This window comes from Vigna radiata, unplaced genomic scaffold (genome assembly GCF_000741045.1).
Source record: "Vigna radiata var. radiata cultivar VC1973A unplaced genomic scaffold, Vradiata_ver6 scaffold_246, whole genome shotgun sequence".
Lineage (NCBI taxonomy): Eukaryota > Viridiplantae > Streptophyta > Magnoliopsida > Fabales > Fabaceae > Vigna > Vigna radiata.
Window position 1 is genome coordinate 50,823 of NW_014541805.1, and position 20,361 is coordinate 71,183.

General features: G+C 33.4%; 1 protein-coding gene across 50 annotated transcripts; it reads left to right on the forward strand.

Moving 5' to 3' along the window:
* LOC106778288 lies at positions 1-19,754 on the forward strand. 50 transcript variants are annotated; one of them, XR_002666101.1, is made up of 23 exons: positions 1-20; positions 253-328; positions 1,112-1,491; positions 1,633-1,712; positions 1,850-1,902; positions 1,986-2,165; positions 3,213-3,313; positions 4,637-4,672; positions 5,845-5,880; positions 6,273-6,327; positions 7,432-7,548; positions 7,623-7,892; positions 8,128-8,230; positions 8,658-8,903; positions 8,990-9,075; positions 9,982-10,134; positions 10,728-10,856; positions 10,934-11,053; positions 11,806-12,074; positions 12,151-12,387; positions 12,488-12,641; positions 12,762-12,853; positions 18,405-19,754. XR_002666101.1 is itself a non-coding variant. In XM_022776125.1 (14 exons), the coding sequence occupies exons 9-14, from the start codon at positions 11,910-11,912 to the stop codon at positions 17,565-17,567; spliced, it is 534 nt and encodes a 177-aa protein (XP_022631846.1). In that variant the 5' UTR covers positions 5,887-6,327; positions 7,623-7,892; positions 8,128-8,230; positions 8,658-8,903; positions 8,990-9,075; positions 9,982-10,134; positions 10,728-10,856; positions 10,934-11,053; positions 11,806-11,909; the 3' UTR covers positions 17,568-17,790. The 50 variants fall into 50 exon arrangements, 2 of the variants coding, with proteins under 2 accessions (XP_022631846.1, XP_022631848.1); XR_002666120.1 differs by having other exon boundaries at positions 19,235-19,754; XR_002666132.1 differs by having other exon boundaries at positions 12,151-12,218; positions 12,540-12,641.
* The last annotated feature ends 607 nt before the right edge of the window (positions 19,755-20,361 follow it).

Below are 20,361 nucleotides of genomic sequence, written 5' to 3' on the forward strand. Positions count from 1 at the left end.
ACCAACATCACAAATATAAGGTGAGTAATCGTGGAGTATATTTAGAGAGAACCATAAGAAGCTGTTATATATATATATATATATATATATATATATATATATATATATATATGTATATGTATATGTATGTATGTATGCGTGCATATGCATAAGATGAATTTTATAATTTTCTACTCCTTTATATTCATGTTGTTCACCTAAAAAGAGTTTGTTGTTTGTTCTGAGCTAACAGCATACCTTGACTTCGTGCAGGAAGATGTTCAGCTCATGGCCGACATGCGTTTAGAAGCCTACAGATTTTCCATATCATGGTCAAGAATTATTCCAGGTGAGATTTGCAAACTTTTGTCAAACACTTGTTTAGGGGCAATGAATTTCTGAATGCAGTTGAATATAGTTGCCAAGATCAAACTGTTATTTCAGTACTATTCTGACATTGTTAAAATAATTGGCCTAAAGCTAGAAGAGGGAAGTGCACCCATGCAAACTTGGATTATTATCACTGACGGCTTGTTTTTTGTGACATCATCATGTTTTACTCTACTCTGTTCATTCCTTTTTAGGTGCTGCTAAATTTTACTGTTCTTTTATGAAAAATGTTTTTTAACAAATATTTAAAATGCTTTTATATATAACTTTTTGCTTTTGCTTCCAGTTCCAAATGCTTTTATATATCAGTTTCAATTTGATATGCTGATAAAAAACAAAACTTTCAATTTGATGTTCAAGTTTTCTTAGTCAATATATATGTGTGACTATAAATATAAAATACTAAATTTCATTTGAATGTTCAAAAATTGGAATAAAATACACACGGGTTCTTGTAGGTGGATATATATGTAATTGTATTATTTTAATTTTGATAATGTTTTATATATATACTTGTATATTTGTGGCATAAATAATTAATTATTTAACATATTTTTGTACAGCAAATTTTGATAGTGAATAAAGTTATAACGATATGGATTGAAAAAACTATTATCTATTTATAAGAATGATTTAAAATATAAATAAAATTTTGCATTTTACATTCTGTAAATTTTACATACTTACGTTTTAGTTTTTTCATGGGTGAATTTTGATTAATCTAACCATCATACAATTGTAGGTTGATCAAGTGGTGGAAATTTAATGAGTAATATGATGAGTGAAGGACAATCAATTCGGAAGCCACCATATTTTAATGGCAGAAAATACGATGAATGGAAGAGGCGAATGATAGTATTCATTACATCTATTGACTACAAGCTTTGGCTTGTGATTAAAAATGGACCCACAATTCCAGCAAAGGTAGCAGATAATGAAGAAGTGCAGAAGAGTGAAGATGAATACTTAAACCAATGATCTCAGAAAAGATTATGAGTAGCAGCGTATAACAATCTTCATATTGTTGAATTCTCTTGTCTAGATAAACATCTGCAATTAGATGCTCAGTTGTGTTTACGAGGAAAGAAGAAAACATCAGGGAAAAGGATCACTGGTTTTCAGGTTGTTTACTTCTCACTCTTTTTCTGGTTTGGAATTTGCTTTTCTAGAACACCCTATACAAAATTAGAGGACTTTTATGTCTTGTTCAGTATAATCAACGAGTATGTTATTGCTTGCTAAGTTTATATTTACTTAAACAAGGTGAATGTCCAAACCTCTGTGATGGTCAAAGAAAATAAACAAGAAGAAAAAGAGTCAATAGCTTTGAAATGGACATGGAGGTAAGAGAATATTGATAATGCTTTTCATGCTAAAAGCAACATCTCTGTTCCTTTCATAAATAGCTTATTTAATTCATTAATAATTCCTTTCATAAATGACAATTTTTGACACTTTCTGTTGCTGATATGTACAAAAGTGCAAGTTTCCTCAAGATGGTTCACCACCAAAGTCTCTTAGGTACATAGGAAGGTATTTGATTCTGAACTTCTTGTAGTATCTTGGCCTTCTTTCATATGTCTTCATTTCAATTCTAACAATGATGAGCAACACAGTAGGGTTGCTGACATCCATCGAACATTGCTTTATGGTGGTATCTTCATGTACCCTGCTGATATAAAGAGTCCACATGGAAAGCACAAAAGAATGTGTTCGATTTGGGAGCATTTGTTGGTGACCTAGCTTTGGAAGAGGATCCGAGCATATTTTCTTCCCTTTCTACCACACATGCTTGGGTAATACTTTTATGGTGTCCTACATATGCTTTACATATGTTTATTTTTTAACAGTTATATATTAATAAGTTTTTTTTAGTCAATATATAATGTTTTGCATAACGTAGTTTTGGTTCTGTTATTGATATTATTCCCTAAGTACATACTCCAGGAGAAATCTATGGAGAGGTGATCTAATTGAAAGACGTTACAAAGAATACATGGAGAGGGTAATATAATTGGTCAAAATATTTTTAATTGACGAATTTCGTTTCCTTGATATCAGAATAATTGAACGTTGATTTGGATCTCACAATTTAAAGAGGAAAAAAGCACATAGGTAACATATGATTTGGATCTCACAATTTAAAACTTCAAATGTCATTCACATCATCAAACTGATATTATCATTAACCACAACATACATTTTAGTGACGTTAGGATATCATTAATCATCAAGTTAATCTAAAACACATTAAAGTGCAAAAATGTTACCCGTGTGGTATCAGAATTTCCCAATAAAGATAATTGAAAGTTATGTGAGAGTGAAATTTAATGTAGAAAGTGAACCGGTTGAGAGGACAATATAGAAAAGATAAAGCAAGAGGATGCAAGGGAGTTGATGGAGTACAATTCCAATTCAACACAAAAAAATTATCTGAAGCATAATCCAATTTCAACACAAAAAATATCTGGTTTTGGTTTACAAAAACAGTTATTTTCGGCGGTTTTCTAGAAACCCTGGTTAGTTCCGGTGGTTTTTTGAAAACCCCTGGAAATAGGGGCGGTTTCAGCACAACCTCGGTTAGTTCCGACAGTTTTCCAGAAATCCCTGGAAATAGGGGTAGTTTAGCACAACCCCGATTAGTTTTGGCGATTTGCCGAAAACCCCTAGAAATAGGAGTTAATTTTGTGCCTGTGGTTTTCCCAGTGGTTTTCCGAACCGCGGGAAATGTATTCTTTGGGGTTAAAACCCCCGGAAATGCTAAAAAACCCCTAGGAAAATCATATATTTTTGTGGTGATCGTTTCGGCTCACGTTTCTTCTCAGCGTGCGGTTCTGTTGCAGCAATGGAGTTTGAGCACCCAACTGCCGCACCGCTCAACTCCGCCATGACCTACGACGAGGCCTTCATGGTGCGCAGCAAGAGCTTCGTCAAGGCCTTGCAGGTTTCCTCTCTCTTATCTCTTATCTTTTCTCTTTCTCTATGTCTGTTTTAATTACATATCTCTTTCCCTCTATCTTTCCTTTTTTTTTTCCTGGAAAAATATTCATGATCATATAGTTTAGTTTCGGATGTTTTCCAAATTTTTAACTTTTTCAATTTTGTTGTGGTGGAAACATATGAGACTGGATAGAGCAGGACATGATTTTTATGAAATGTTATGTGTTATTTGTGCTCTCTGTTTTCTTGTTTGCTTGATCTTGTTATTTTTTTTCCTTCTTATATTTGCTTTTTCTAAACAACCGATCTCCTTTTTGGACTCCTTTTGTATTTTTGGAGTCTTTCTTTATATTTTGTTATCAGGTCTTATGCTCTTGTTTAGTTTTTTATTTGGTTTAGGACTCGGTGTTGATCCAGATCAATGTTATGCAAAACCGAACTTATGACTTATTAATAAAATATTAGTCAATTCAGTGCTGAGTGTGATGTACTTTTACATATTGTCTGCTGTGAAATATCCAACTAGACCAATGCTTGGTCACCATTTATTCAAGTTTAATCAATTTAACACTATTATAATATCATACTTTATTATTGTGGTTTGCTACTTTTCTTTATCATTAAGTTGAAATATAGAATCATTTGGGTAAAAAGTATTATGTTATGCATATATGTAATTAATAGATTTTATTTAATCTTTTTTTCCTTAGGTAATTCTTAGTTTATGAAAACTCTCAAATTTGACTACCTTGCTTTATAATGTTGGTATTTGTATGAGAATGGACTGTGATGGAGATCTCATATGATTAGCTAGTATAACCAAAATAGGATATTTATTGGACAGCAATCAACATCTTATGAATTAGCTTTTGGAACTTAGTTAAGTTCAAACCCAAGTTATAATATGTTGAGTTCATCGAGTTGTTTGTCATTTGGTGATTATCAAACTAGTCAAAGATGTTCACCCTTGTTAACTTCATGCTCAAGATGTTCAATCAATGCAATTGGTATTTGTTGGAGATAATATTTTGTCTAGTAGTGATAAAATGGAGATAGTTGTAACTCCAGCTTATTCTATGGACTAAGTTTTGAGATTCATTTTGGTCACAACCCAAGATTTAAGAAGTATCTCATTATTGATTCAAAAACTTGGTTTCATGAGTTGAAGTGCTTAGCATATGAAACATTCCCCTTTTGCACATAAGTTTGCAAATTGGATCCTTGTTTATATGTTTTGATATTTTATTTTTTTGCATATGATATGATAATATTTATATTTTCTAGCATTTTGTTCTTTTGAGCTTAATTCATATATACTGGTTTGCAGGGTGCCAATTCAGCATAATGAATTATGAGCATGGAGGTAAATTTTATTTGGAATTCCCTTGCCACCTGTTCTTTGTGTTTTTTCCATCTTAACTTTGCTGCTCACTTGGAAGTAGTTACCTTACATATGGGAGTTTTCTGCAGTATTCATGTGTTGACATTTACTTGTATTTAGGGTTGAGTATTTATTATTATTTCTATGTCTATTTTGTTGTTATTTTGGTGGAGAATTTTAGTCCTGATTGAGCTTAAAAGGAGAATAAGATATTTCTGCAATGAAGCTTCGTTTCTTATATATTTTAATATTGGAATCTCTTGGAGAGGTTCATAACATATGGCTTTTTCCAATGTGATACAAAAACATATAAAATTGGCCTTTATTTATGCTAATGCTACATTATCTAACTAATTAATGAATCATTGGGATAAAAATAATACAGGGACTAATCTTGAGAGGTAACCCAAGATATATTCAAATTAATTGTAAAATACAGTTGTTGCTATATTATTGAAATTTTGTCATGTATTCTAACACTGATCAACTTTCACTGTGTTCTTTTGTACTAACAATCCCCATTCAATTTTGTTTGGCTTTATTAAATTAATGTTAAAACACTTTCTGTGCTTTTATCATGAAAAAAGTTATGATTACAAGTGCCAGTCATAATAACATCCAGTTTTTGATCATATGCATCTCATATGATTAGCTACTATAACCAAAATAGGGTATTTATTGGACAGCAATCAACATCTTATGAATTAGCTTTTGGGACTTAGTTAAGTTCAAACCCAAATTATAATATGTTGAGTCTATNGNGTTGTTTGTCATTTGGTGATTATCAAACTAGTCAAAGATGTTCACCCTTGTTAACTTTATGCTCAAGATTTTCAATCAACGCTATTGGTATTTGTTGGAGATAATATTTTGTCTAGTAGTGATACAATGGAAATTGTTGTAACTCCAGCTTATTCTATGGACTGAGTTTTGAGATTCATTTTGGTCACAACCCAAAATTTATTTCTATTGATTTAAAAACTTGGTTTCATGAGTTGAAGTGCTTAGCGGATGACAGATTCCCCTTTTGCACGTAAGTTTGTATATTGGATCCTTGTTTATATGTTTTGATATTTTTTTTTTCATATATGATAATATTTATATTTTCAAGCATTTTGTTCTTTTGAGCTTAATTCATATATACTGGTTTGCAGGGTTCCAATTCAGCAAAATGAATTGTGAGCATGGAGGTAAATTTTATTTTGAATTCCCTTGCCTTCTGTTCTCTGTGTTTTTTCCATCTTAATTTTGCTGTTCGATTGGAAGTAGTTACCCTACGTGTGGGAGTTTTCTGCAATATTCATGTGTTGACATTTGCTTGTATTTGGGGTTGAGTATTTATTATTTCTATGTCTATTTTGTTGTTTATTTGGTGGAGAATTTTAGTCTTGATGGAGCTGAAAGGAGAATAAGATATTTCTGCAATGAAGCTTCGTTTCTTATATATTGAATATGTACTCTATGCAAGGAGTTTCAATTCTTTAATTATATCTCTATGCTTATATTTTCCCAGTTATGGGTATCCCTGACTCCTGAACTACTTTCACCCAATGGTTATTAACATATTGACAAAAAATCGCAGGCCTGCAATGCTCATGGACTCGGACTTTATTGTGTACCTTTATATGATAAATTGGGTATGTCACCCCTTCGTTATCTTGTTTCTACACCATGTTCGTGCTTATACTAAAATGCAATTGAAATTTACTTTTGTCATATATTATTGTACAAAGAGTTGCTTCTATCAAGGAATAGTTATCTCAAAAGCTTTGATTTTGTGGCCATGTAACATTTTTTCTACTTAATCCTTAATCAGATCCCAAACTCTAATCATAATCCTTATCCTAACCCTAATCATAACTCTTACCCTAATCATAGCTCTAAATATAACCCTAACCTATTACTAACCGTAACCTTAACTCTATAACTATCGACTTTATCCTTACCCTCACCCCTCATCATAATCCTAACAACTAACTTTAACCATAATCTTAATCCTAACCTCATTCCTAACCATAATCTTAATCTTAACCTTATTCCTAGTCATAATCCAAACCCTAATAGTAATTATAACCCTAATAGTAATTATAACCCTAAGCGTAACTAATTTTTAAAATATTGTTTAGGAGTACTTATCACGGTTTAAGTTAATTAAGAAAAAAATTCATATAGGAAGTAATTTTTTATTTCACAATATTATTAATAAATATATTGTTTTTTAAATAATATTGTATTAAGAAATAAAAGTAAAATATATTTTTTAAAATTTAACTTTATTAAATGACCAAGTAATTATAAATCATTAATGGTTAAAATTAAAAATAGAAAAAATAGTATAGAAAATAGTTAGTACTTTAATATAAATTATTCTTTAATAATTTATTAAATGAAAGTAATTAAAAATTAAAAATGAAAAAATAGTAAAAAACAATGAATTAGTATTTTAAATATAAACTATTCTTAAATGATAAATATATTAAAAATACATTATCGTATTTAATAACATAAAAATCATTAAATCATTTTATTTAAAAAATTGAATTTTTAATTATATATATCTTTTAAATATTATACGCAGGAATAACTGTCCCGGTTTCTTTATCATTGACATTTTTTATTAATAGATTCTAGACATTAATGCATTATTTTTTGTAAGATTGAGCTTTTGGATTAGGTTCTAGGTTATTGATACACTTCTAGTTACTGACTTTCGAACCAAATGATTTTCTCAAACACAACAGAATACGATAAACTATCTCAAGAACATGAGCCCTCTATGTCGATTGGATGTTGCCTCGAATTCTGAGCTTGTTCATCTTTGAGTGGCTCACAACTATTTTGAAATTGGAGACTTCCTGGTAAAACTTTAATAGAAGGTTCAATTATTTAAGATTATGTTTTTCTTAAACTTCATTTTTTTTCGTTGCTGTAGGGATTGAATGACAGTTCATCTGAAACATCCTTGATAGAAGAAAGAAACGCCCATGCCCTAGCCATAATCCCTATCGAAATTGGTGAGCTTTTATTTAATGGCTTTCAAAATTCTACAATTTAGTAAGGTGTGGTGCATAATATGAAGAAATGAGACACCAACACCAAGGACAAAAATGATGGCGAACACGGCAAGGACATCGAACAAGAGAACCAAGAGGATAGTGTCGGTGATGGGCAAGAACGACGGCCACAAACAAATCGGAAAGAGGTAATGACAGTCAATAGGAGAAATCAAAAGAATGAAAACGTTTCTCTCTAATAAAAAAGGGCAAGGGCAAAACCGGAAATCAGATTTTCAAATCTGATCCTAAGTTATGACGTCAATTTTTTATTTTTTGAAAAAATAAATTTTTAACCAATCACAGACTGCCATGTCGCAATGTCAAATTGGTGTTAAAATTTTGGCGTCAACTTTGATTAATTATTTCCAATTATGCATGTAGGTGGTGCAATAAAAGGGTGGGAGAATGGGAGGGCATATAAGACATTTCAAAACCTTTCGGTTAAAGCAGCCCAACCAGTTAGTTCAAGGTTGCCGTTTTATAGGTTTGAAAATTAGACGATTATGATTATTAAATTATGATATTTAACGTTTTATTAATCTCCAAATTTATTTTCCATTCAAAGGGTTTCTCTCTCTTCTTCTCTTCCTTTCCCGCCATTTCCACAGATTGATTTCCATTTTGCATCGATTAAACTACTTCCTACCAAACAAACTAGTATTTCCACCGTTTAATCTTGCGTTTGAACCGATTAATCGGTTCATATTGAGTTTCTTCATCTTTCTAGGGTTCCTTCGTGTCCAGATTAGGGTTCTTTCTCATTCTAGAGTTTTCAACCGATTAACCTAGGGTTTTAGAATTTCCATGAGTTCATCCTCTGATTCGAGTTCTCCTTCGAATTATCGTCATCATTCCGCTACGATTCGAATATGTGAAAACCTAATCACTTCTTCCTTCTTTCTGGACGCCAGTCTTCGTCAAGTGCACCATTTTAGCGGTCTTGACTCCAACTACGGGCTGCTTGCTCTGACGTGATCTTCACTAAGAAATCCCTACTCGTAGGGGCACCTTCACGTTTCTTGGTTGGGGCTCCAGATCTGGACCGGTGTGCTTCCCTTTGGAATCACTCTCCGTGGAAGAGATATGAAGAGCAAAACCCTAAGTCTTAAATCGTCATTTCCGTTATTTAATCGAAACAAAGATTCGGGACAAAGAAGGTGCCATTTAATTGAAATGGAACCATTGATTAGTCATTCTCTCTTATTCGTTTTTGGTTTGACCGGTTCTGTTTCTCTCTTTCCAGGAATTCCCCCGGACTAGTAGAGGTTGATCTTTGCCCGGAAACAGCTGGAGGATGGCTGTACTCTCGCCGATACAACATCTAAAAAGGTGCAAAATCTCAATTTCGAAATTCCGTGTCGTTTGGCCTTGTTAATTGCTCTAATGCTTTGAATGCGGTTAATTGTTTGATTTGGTTTTTTAGATAGATTGGGGGAATTGTATTTAGCCATATACGTGTATATAGGTTTTTAAGGTGGAAATCTGTAGAAATACCTAAAATCAAGATATATATCACAATTAGTTACTGGCCTCGTCTTTATCGGTCAAAACCAGTCTCACACTTTCTCTCTGATTTCTTTTATTTGACATTCTTTTTTCAAAGTTAGTTCCTACATGATTTATTCCTCTTGACATTTAAATGAGATCTCGGTGAAAGTGTTAAAATTGCCTAGTGTTTCCAAGTTTGTTGATTTTTTTTTTTGTTTGAAAGAACATGTCTGAACTTGGCACAATTGCATATTTCCTGCCTTGCTTTTAGAGGCTTGCTATGATTTCAGTTGAGAATGAAATGAGACGGCTCTTGTTTGGCACCTCATAGAGAAGTAGGGGTTCCGACTGTGGAGCTTTTGAGCATTTTAGTTGGTTTTCCATATATTTTCCTTCCACGTTTGCATTTGTATTGAAAATTCGTCTGTTACTTTTTCATTAATGACTAAATATTAGTTATGCTGATAATTCCTTTGTGAGAGACGTTTGTCTGGAAGTGTGCTACTACATCAGGCACTCCACCATCTCCTCGTGATAGCCACTCTTGTTCATCTTGGAAAAATAAAATTATTGTAATAGGAGGTGAAGATGGACATGATTATTACTTGTCCGATGTCCATATCCTTGATACTGGTATCGATATGTTCCATCTTTTTCTTTCAAATATAAATGTACAATTAATCGTGCGAAATAAATGATTTTTATTCAGAATATAATGATTTTCTTTGAAATGCCTGTAATTATTAGATACTTTAATCTGGAGAGAGCTGAGTACATCAGGCCAATTGTTGCCTCCTCGAGCTGGTCATTCAACTGTTTCTTTTGGCAAGAACTTGTTCGTTTTTGGGGGATTTTCAGATGCCCAAAATCTCTATAATGACCTTTATATGCTTGATATTGGTATGTTCTTTATAGCCTATACAAATATTTTTTTTCAATTTTAAGATTTTGTATGTGTTGTACTTTGGTTTAACTGTTTAATTAAATAGAACCTTACTGTGTAGGCCATTGCTGTGACTTTTATAATTCTTACCAATTAAGTTGAGAATTTAGTCGTGATGGAGCAGCACTTCAAGTGACAGGTTGTTAACAAACTTATTTTTGCACATTTCATCGGGGCAAAAAGCTTTCCGCATTTCTTCAGAAAATATTCAGTCATTTAGATGATGAGTTGTTGTGTTTGTCATTTTAGCTTATAAATTAATGTTGGGTCTTGCTCCAACTTTTCCCAAATCTCTGTTTCAGTGACAATTATGTTATATATATATATATATATATATATATATATATATATATATATATATATATATATATATATATATATATATATAATGTTGGGACTTGACCCTGTTACCATTATGGCACAACATTGTATAAGAAGATGATGCAACAAGACATGATTAAAAGCTGTGAATGTGAAATATATTATGGGGCATTGCTAACATTTTTTATTATGTTTTGCTGATATGGTTCATCAATATCTACATTTAAAGGGTTCTAACTGAGACTCAGCTCAAAAGTGCTTATATTGTGTTGTTGGAAGAGAATAGAAGATAAGCAGCTTCAAAATGGGAGAGGGATCTGTTGAACTTAATGCTATTATAAAGGAAGCTGTTGATCTGGTACGTGAAAACTTATTATAGTTTCTTAAATGCAAATTATCAGTTAACACTTCATTGTTGGAATTTGTGACATGCAGGAGAACATTCCTCTTGAAGAGGTTTTTGATAATCTCAAATGCACAAGAGAAGGTTTAACCTCTCAGCAAGTACAAGAGAGGCTAGACTTGTTTGGGTACAATAAGCTTGAAGAAAAGAAGGTAAAAAGTCAAACTTCATTGCCTTTTTAGTTTCTTATTTCCTTTTCAAATTGTTTATCAGGCTTCTCATGAATAGCTTCTGCATATACCTTTTGATAATTGATCAGGAAAGTAAGATACTGAAGTTTTTAGGGTTTATTAGATAAATTGTGGATTGTGGCCATTGTGCTTTATTTGTTTTTTGTATCCTAATAGTATATTATTATTTATTAATTGCTAGTTATTGCGCTGGGTATGCTGACAACCTAAGCTCTTGAGTGCCCGGACTTTGCTTTNTAGTATAGGGTTCAAATCTCCTACTGCGACCACCTTTTGTCCAGGGTACCATCCTTGAAAGGGGATTAACTCTACACCTTAAGGGTTTGGAGGCGCCTTGTGCTATTCTNTAGAATTTTTTGTAGGATTTTATTTTCTTGAAGATTTTTTCAAAGTGATAATATGGTGGTAATTCATCATATATTTCAAATCCTATGAATATGCTTCTGTAGTTTGCAATTTTCCAAGTTTNTGGTATATGTATTTTAATGCGTTCTGTCATTTTATGTTTTTAAATATGAATGAGAAAATACTGTTTACTCAATAACATATGTTGACCTCTATTGCTTGAAAGAGCTATATGGTGTTGGTCCAAAATTTGAGTTTATACTATTAAAATGTTTCTTTATTTTGCTGCTTTTACTGTTAGTACTCAACTTTTTTTCTTTAATAAATGATACTTTTAATTGACTCTTCAAAATCTGCTCCCTCTCCAGATTTATTATTATATCTCATCGAAGATGGTTGCAATCTGAAGATATTATACTGGTTAAATTTTTACTCGGATGTTATCGATTGCTCTCATGGTGTGCCATTTTGGATGCCTCATTCAATTTGTAAAGAAAAATCTACTGGGATTAATATGAGATTTTCCACAGAAAGAAGTTCCAGTGAATTACAGACAGTGGCTTTTGAGATGCTCAGTGAAGCAAGCTCAAGAGCTGGGTCATCCTTCCCTGTTGACATTTGGAGATCAATTCTTGAGGTGTATGATAATTCTGCATTTCATTTTGTAAAACTATTAGTTGTAGATTTTTTTGATCTAGTCTCTTTTGAAACAGGTGTTCAGGAAAACCATAGACGTCTTGGCATTAAAGCCCCCTGTTGTGGAAGATAGTGCTATGTCCAGGTAATCTGTATGTTGGAGGAACTTATTAGAAATCAATGATGAAACTCATACGTGGTTCATACTTTGGCCATATGTCATTAATTTTATACTTTGCTGCAAGTCACATGCATCTTTTCTGTGCTGTCTACATCTTATCCTCATTGATCCAAAATGTGCAGTTTCGGATCATGTAAGTTTAAGACTTTTTTTTTTTTCTTTTTTATTTTAATGCAAAGAGTAAAGAAATGTTATACCCCTAATCATTTTGACTTGTTTTACTTTTTCTCTAGGTGTCAGTTTTTGTTGCTGTTCTGCGAATGTTCTTAGTTTATGGCCTTTCAGGTAGAACACCAGGTACTTATTTGCTTGTTGGTCACAAACAGATGGAGCTTAGTAGTGTGAGTCCCAAGGCAAGCAGGGAACTACTAAAAAAATCTTATCATGGTACATATAGGCCTCCACACTTGCGCAAAAGGGACTGTTTGAATGTGAAGCACGGTAGTTTTAGGCATTCCCAATACATGTCAGATAGTGAGTCTTCTACTATTAATGTTACGTCTTCAGATTCAGAGTTTAGTGATGGAGATGGATCAGCTAATGATAGTGGTAGAGTGCAGAACTCAAGGGCTAGAGTAGCTGCCATAACTTGCATACAGGTAAATTTGCAAAACTGTCTCATAACTTTAAATCTTGCTTGAAATTTAATTGTGAAAAGTCTAGAATGAGAAACAAGTTGGTTATGATGTATTTTTTGAACAAATTAGAACCATTAACTTTACCTTTTTGTCATCAACTTCTCCATTATTTGATTGTTGTTGCTATGGTTTTGTTGGATAATTTTGAAAACCTTAGATCAGTTCAGTGCAGAGATATATATGTTTACGTACAATTAATTCTTAACAGTCCATTCTAATTTGGATTTTAGATGGTAACTATGCTCAGTTTGTTATATTGTGATGCATAAGTTGCGTTTAATAAGAAAAACTAGTACTCATGACAATTCTAGAAAGTGAGTGAGAGAAAAATAGGTGTAAGTGTACCAAGAAGAGGTTATTTTAAAGGTGTAGTTGGGCTAGGGGTATATGTTCCTTTTTATTGTAATGAAGGGCAGGGGGTTTAGATAACATTTATGGGGTTGCATCAATGGACTTAAGCCTAGTTTAGTACATTTATTGGAATTCTCATCCGTAGTGGTCATTTCTTTCTGCACCTCTAAATTTCAACTTGCATCCTTATAAAATCTTGTAACATGTATTTGTATCCTAAACTATCCTTATAAATTATTTTGGATGATAATTCAGAATAAGTTTTTATCTTCTAGATTATTCATTTCAAAATACAAAACACTATATTCTAGATTATATATTTAAGAATACAAAAATAAAAAAAATATATTCTAAATTATATTTTTTAAAATATAAAATTTACATATCAGATTCTATAATTCGAAATATAAAAAATTATTAGGATGCAAGTTAAAATTATGGAGGAGCAAGAAGAAATTGATTCCATAGTGTAGTGCATGTAGTATAAAGGCCCACACATACTAAATCTAAAAGGATTGAGGTAACATATATGTATTTTTTACATCTCCTTTTCCATGCACCCCCAATGATTTCTCCTATATTCAACCGAGTGTGACAAAAAGTCTTCATTGTTTGTATAATTTATTTTTAAATTGTGTAATATAAAATACATTTGAATAGTATTATCCAAAATGCATTGCAGATATGCATTTTAAATACAAAATTTAGAACTGTATTTAAGATTGTAGAATTCAAAATTCATAATTATATGTTTGGATTATATCTATAAAACATGGTTTTTTATCAAATTTGTTGAAGATTGATTAGAGATAAATCTAATTATAAATATTTAAGAGAATAATTCGTACCTTATTTTGGTTAAACTTATTTCTTAATAAATTGAATGCTCCAAGAAATGAGATGTGTGTGAACATCATGATCAACTAGGGATATTTCGGAGGATGAATGACTAATAGAATAGAAAGAGTAAAATGAAGATTTTTGATAAATTGGGGGAGCAGGAACATAACATGGGGTGTAAGAAGAAGGATCATCTTCCAAAAACTACTTTTATCCATCCGAGAGGCCAATTCTCTCTATCTTTCTTTCTCTTCTCTGTCACATATCTCCTTGTCTTGTTACCTCACAAAATGAACTTGGACAGAATATAGATGGGTAAGAAGCAAAATGACCCCAAAGGATTCAACTTGTGGATGAGAGGTCATTATTCATATGTATGCATCAGAAGTAACACCTAATACTATTTTTGATGCACAATCTAGACTTGTTTCGTCCAAATTGTCATGCACTCACCCACTCAAATATGAAACAATCCTAACGGGCCATAACTATGGTCTAGACCTGTATAGTCATGTCAAACGAGCTGGTCTTTCACATGCCACTGTTTTGCTGCTTTCTCTTCTTTGTTTCTTCTATTGAGAATTTCCTTGTGGTAGCATTAATGCTAGCCCGAGAAAATGCTAGTTGATCAAGCTCCTTTCCTCATAATGGACAACAAACTCAGATTATTTTTGCTCATTCAAATGTTTGTTTGCTTTCCTATACATGCCATTTCTCCAAGGCTTCAGTGTTTCTACATAGGAAAGTTGAAATGAGTTTAAATGTGAGCCTTGTGTCCTTGTCAACCAAGGCACATGTGGAAAATAAGACTGATTTATTATTCAAATCGTTAAAAAATACATTTTGATACCCTCTATTTGTAATAATCTAATTCTCCTAAAAAAGATAATAGGGAAACTAGGAAATCTAGGGAAAATAAAATAAAATAAAATATTATGTATTTATTTCTTCTAATTAGGAAGATTCTAAAGATATTATCCTAGATTACAACACTCCCTCTCAAGCTTGGAATAGACAAACTCAATCAGAGATAAAGTCAATAATCCAACTTGAACAACAACGGATTCAATAATCCAACTTGAACAACAACGGACGAAGGCGAACTTCAACTTGCACAGCAATGGATGAGGGTGAACTAGCACCATGAAACTTCAACTTGGACATCGATGGATGAGAGAGACTTCCATCAAAAATGGATGATAACTTGCAGCAGCAAATAGCAACAAACTGCAAGAACAGATGAAGACCTACAGCGGCGAATAGCAACAAACTGTAGGGACTGGATTGTCATCAATAGTGGTGAACAACAAGACTTCAAGGGACTTAACTGCCCTGAACAGTAATAAGACTTCAAGGGACTTAACTGCCCTGAGTAGCAACAAACCTTAAGGGACTTAACTGCCCTGAGTAACAACAAACCTTAAGGGACTTAACTGCCCTGAACAGCAACAAGACTTCAAGGGACTTAACTGCCTTGAGTAGCAACAAATCTTAAGGGACTTAACTGCCCTGAACAATAACAAGCCTTCAGGAAACATCTGTCCTGCAGAGGCTAACAACAACAGCCTGTAGGGATTACACTACCCTGCAGATGGAGGAGACAGGCTTGGCCACAGGTGTTGATGCTTTCAGCGGCACAAGCGGCGGATACGTCGGCAAGAAGCACCAATCAGTGCACACAAGAAAGAGGGGCAGAGAACCCTTCTCGATGGAGAAGAAAGAAGTGACGCAGTGGTGTCCAAGAGGTCACCCTGTTGAGAGCGATTCAGTGCAGTGGCAAAATGATGGCATTACTGTGACATATCAGGGGCACGCGTCGGCAACGTTGGCTGCGCGTAGAGGCGCATTAAGCGGAGTCGGATCCTGACTTCGGCGGGGTTGGCCGTCGCTTGAAGAAACGGTCCAGATCTGCTGGTAACAGGTCGGAATTGTGACGGTGGCCGGCGGTGAACGGTGGTCGGCGACATACGCAGGCAGGCGGCGGACAGTGGACAACGGAGAAGAGCAATGATACATAACCGAAAAAAAAATAGCAAAGGCAATGGCTTTCAAGGGAATGGGTTCGAATCCCATTCTAATGATACTCAGAAAAACTCTAGGCAATACCGGAAGAAAAAAGTCAGAACTTGACTAGGGCAATTGGAGCCCATTTCAAAACACAGGTTAAAAACGAGAATTTTAGGGGGCTGCCGGTGACCATGGTAGTCGGCCGTCGGCAGACAACAAAGACAGTGGAAGCGGATCAGACAAGCTCTGATACTATGTGGAAAATAAGACTGATTTATTATTCAAATCGTTAAAAAATACGTTCTAATACCCTCTATTTGTAATAATCTAATTCTCCTAAAAAGGTAATAGGGAAACTAGAAAATCTAGGGAAAATAAAATATTATGTATCTATTTCTTCTAATTAGGAAGATTCTAAAGATATTAACCCAGGTTACAACAGCACATCTCTCATAGCTGGTTGGTTTTGGAATGAGTTGAATTTTTTATTCAATCATGAACTATCAGGTTGTGTATGGTCCACTCTTGCACAACTTCATTGGAGATAAACAATTCAGAGTGATGGTAATGTGGTATCATTGTCCAGTAGTGAACATAAGGGTGGTCTGACAACTAGGCCTGCTTGATTAGAGGTGGCAGCCTTGGGATCGGGATACTGCCATTGTCTACTCAACAGACCATGAGACCATGCCTTTGTTTCTTACACTGTCTCTTTTGATATTTAAGGATGTTTGGTTTGATCTGCCACATGAGGATGTTTTAAAGGTGCAGTAGTTGATGTGAGATCTCTAACACACCTATCACGTCAATGGATGAACATCTTGAGTTTGAGATTACAACAATCCTTATGAACTTGACTAGGTTGGGTTTTAAATGACTGTGATGCCATATCAAATATTAGGGTATAATAGAATGGTTTTATTGCTATGATCACATTAGATATATATACAAGATTGGAAAACTAATTTAGGAAATATTATAGCAACATTTAACGTAATTGGATCCCTATGATTCAGGAATATAATCATATCCCTATGATTTAGGGATATTTCTATTATACACTTTAATTATAATCTGCTAAACATGGAAGTAATAAAATATGATTGCTTATACTCCCCTCAAGTTGGTAAATATGTATTTTCCATTCCCATTATTGAAATAATGATGTCAAAGTTGTTGCTATTCAACCCCTTTGTTAATTTTTCTTTGATAAAATGTTGATCAATTTTAATGTGTTTGATTCTATCATGTTGTATTGGATTATGGATTATGCTACTAACAAATTTGTTATCATAGTGAAGTCTCGTTGGTTCATCTTGGTTTATTCTTAAGTCTTCAAAGATGATTTTCAGCCATAGTAGTTCATCTATTCCTTTTGTCATTGTCCTGAACTCTGCTCAAACACGGGATCTTATTGTATTTTGTTTTTTATTCTTTTAAGTTACCAGATTCCCACCAAGCAAAGTACTATATCTAGTAGTTGATCTTTGATCCACAATTGACAAAAGATAGTTAGCATCTACATATACTACTACTAGATATTGCACAATTCTTACTGCAGTCACAAGTGAGTCTCCTTCGGTTGATGCATGAACTGGCTAACTAGACTCAATGCAAATGTAACTTCAGGTCTAGTGTGAGACAAATGAGTTTGCCAACTAATCTGTGGTAGATTTCCTTGTCAACGACAGTGTCTTTTACATAAATTTGAATGAATTGTATGAAGATGTAAGTTTTAAAAAATTAATCTTTGACATAATAACTCCAATCTCATAGATCTAAATAGAAAATAGAAATATATGAAGTCAAATTTGATTCTTCCATGATTCATATATTTTTCACTAATGATTTTATTTTGATCATTTAAATTTTTAAGAAAGTATTCACATAAAATTCACAAATAATTATTAGTAAGTAGCGGGTACTTGTAGTTTGGATACCTTGATACCTGTACCTGCACCATCAAAATGCCGTTAATTAAATACTTGTATCCTGCACCTTGCTTTACCTAGCTGTTTTTGATTGAGAAGCTCTTTCACCTTGGATTTCTGGAATTTGAAAGAGGTTTGTGTGTTTGGTAGCATCCTAGGTGGTGGTGGTCTAAAAACTATCTTAGACTATCTAGCCTTCAACTGAGAAGGGAGAATCTCCCTTCCAAACCTTTCCTTTGTGTGCTTTATGTTTTTAAAAGAGAAGCCTTGAGTGTAGTGAGCTTAGTGAGGCTAATTTTAGCCTAATCTCCTTGGTACATTTGTATGAGAGAATCAGTTTTACTTAATTGTTGCTAACTATTTTGTGATTGATCATTGTGCAGGAAATTGAGTGAGCAGGCAACTGTGATTGTTTAAAACTGCCACATGTAGATTTCAGTTGTTGTCCAAATTGATTGGTTGAACTATTTGATTTGTTCTGTTTTGCTTGTGAAAATTGTTACTGCACACGCTGTTGCATTTATCTTTCATTGAGAAATTCAATCCCAGCAATCTTTCACTCTTTTATTTGATCTAAATGGTCCATTGATTTTGAATTAGCTTACAACTTTGTTTTTAGCAGTTTAGATAAGTCACTTCCCACATTATACATTGCTTGGTATTACTGGTTTATGAACCAGATGCAAAAACCTTTTGATAAACAGTGTTCAGTTGAGATATAGTAAATTGCTGTCATGGTTCAATGTGCAGAACTTCAAAGTGTTATTGCTAGTGTGTCTCAAACAGTGTGCAATTTGTGTTTGCTGTGATCTATTTGGGAATATTTGTTGTTTTTGGTTTGGTGCAGTGTAAAAGATGAACGTGAGCATGAACCTGTGATACAAACAGTAGCCTTAGCACTTTTGAATTAATGACAAATATCAAGCATTTGCAGCCAAGAAAAAGGGAGTTTCTTTTATATCAAATGCTTCTTATATGCTTAAATTGTGTTGTATGGCCTGTAATTGATAGGATTATAATTGTTTGATCTGCTGAATTAGTGGAATTGTTTGTGCACTATCAGTTGAGATATTATTTTGAGAGCAATAAGGATCAATTCTGTGTATCAAGTTTACAAGACCGAGAAAGGGAGGTTCAAATTACTTTATCTTTTTGTGTAAATTGGTTTGGTTAAGGGTGTAAGTGACAACAGTCTTGTTCATTTGTGTTTCAGGATTGAAACATTAAGCTTTATGATGAGATCGAGCTAGTTGACGGCCACATTTTGATATAGTGAAGTGCTGCAGACCGTACCAAGAAAGTAGTATAGCTTTTGTTTTTTATTTTCCTTGCATTTGATTTGTAATGGGTTTGTGTCAGCCCATTGTTACTCTTAGTTTTAGCTTTGGTTTGTAAAAGGCCTTTTTATAAAGTCCGTTATGCTTGGCAATTTTGATTGTTCTTTTTAAATTTGACATAGCTAGACACGTGTCTTGTTAGCCAAAGTTACAAGCCTTACTATAGGAGTAGAATTTTATATTGTTTGATTGTCTTTTGTATTTTGTGATCATGTTTTAGGGGTCATTAGAGTTTGCTAATTGTTTGTGTTTGTTTGTTAGTTGAATCTTTTGATTTTAAAAGTAATTTTATTTTAAAGGGTATGTGTTTGTGTGGGTGTGTTCATGCATGTGTGTCTATGGTTGTAAGAGTGTGGGAGTGTGTTTGAGTGGGTGTGTGTCTATGTTTGCGCGGATGTAGTGGTGTGCATGTATGTGTCTGTGAATGTGCGTTTGTGTTATGTGTGCATGTTTATGTGAGAGTGTGTATTTGTTTGGGTGATATGTGTGTAAGTGTGTTTGTGTTTATGTTGATATAGTTACGGGTGTTTTTGTATGTGTTTGTGTGTAATGTGTTTGTGTATGTAATATATGAGTGTTAAAGTTTATGTGTGCATGTATCTAAGTGTGTATGTGTGTGGATGAGTTTGTAATCTGTGTTTTTTTTTGTGTGAGTGTGTGTGGTTGAGAGTATTTGTGTGAGTGTTTTTGTGTGCGTAATATGTGTAACAGAGTGGGAGTGGTGTGGGTATATGTTCATACGGTTGTGCTGTGTATGTTTATGTTTGTGTGGAATGTCTGTGTTTATGTATGTGTTTGTTGTGAATGTGTGTGTGTCAGTTTGCATTTTGTGTGTAATATGTATATGTGTGTGTTTGTTTGGGTTTGAGTTTGTGTATTTTTATTTATGTTTGTATGTGTTTATTTATGTATTTATGTGTGTGTTGTTTGTTTGTAATTGAGTTGTTTAGTGTTTGAGAGGGAGAAAATATGTGTGTGTCTATGTTTATGTTTGTCTGTATTT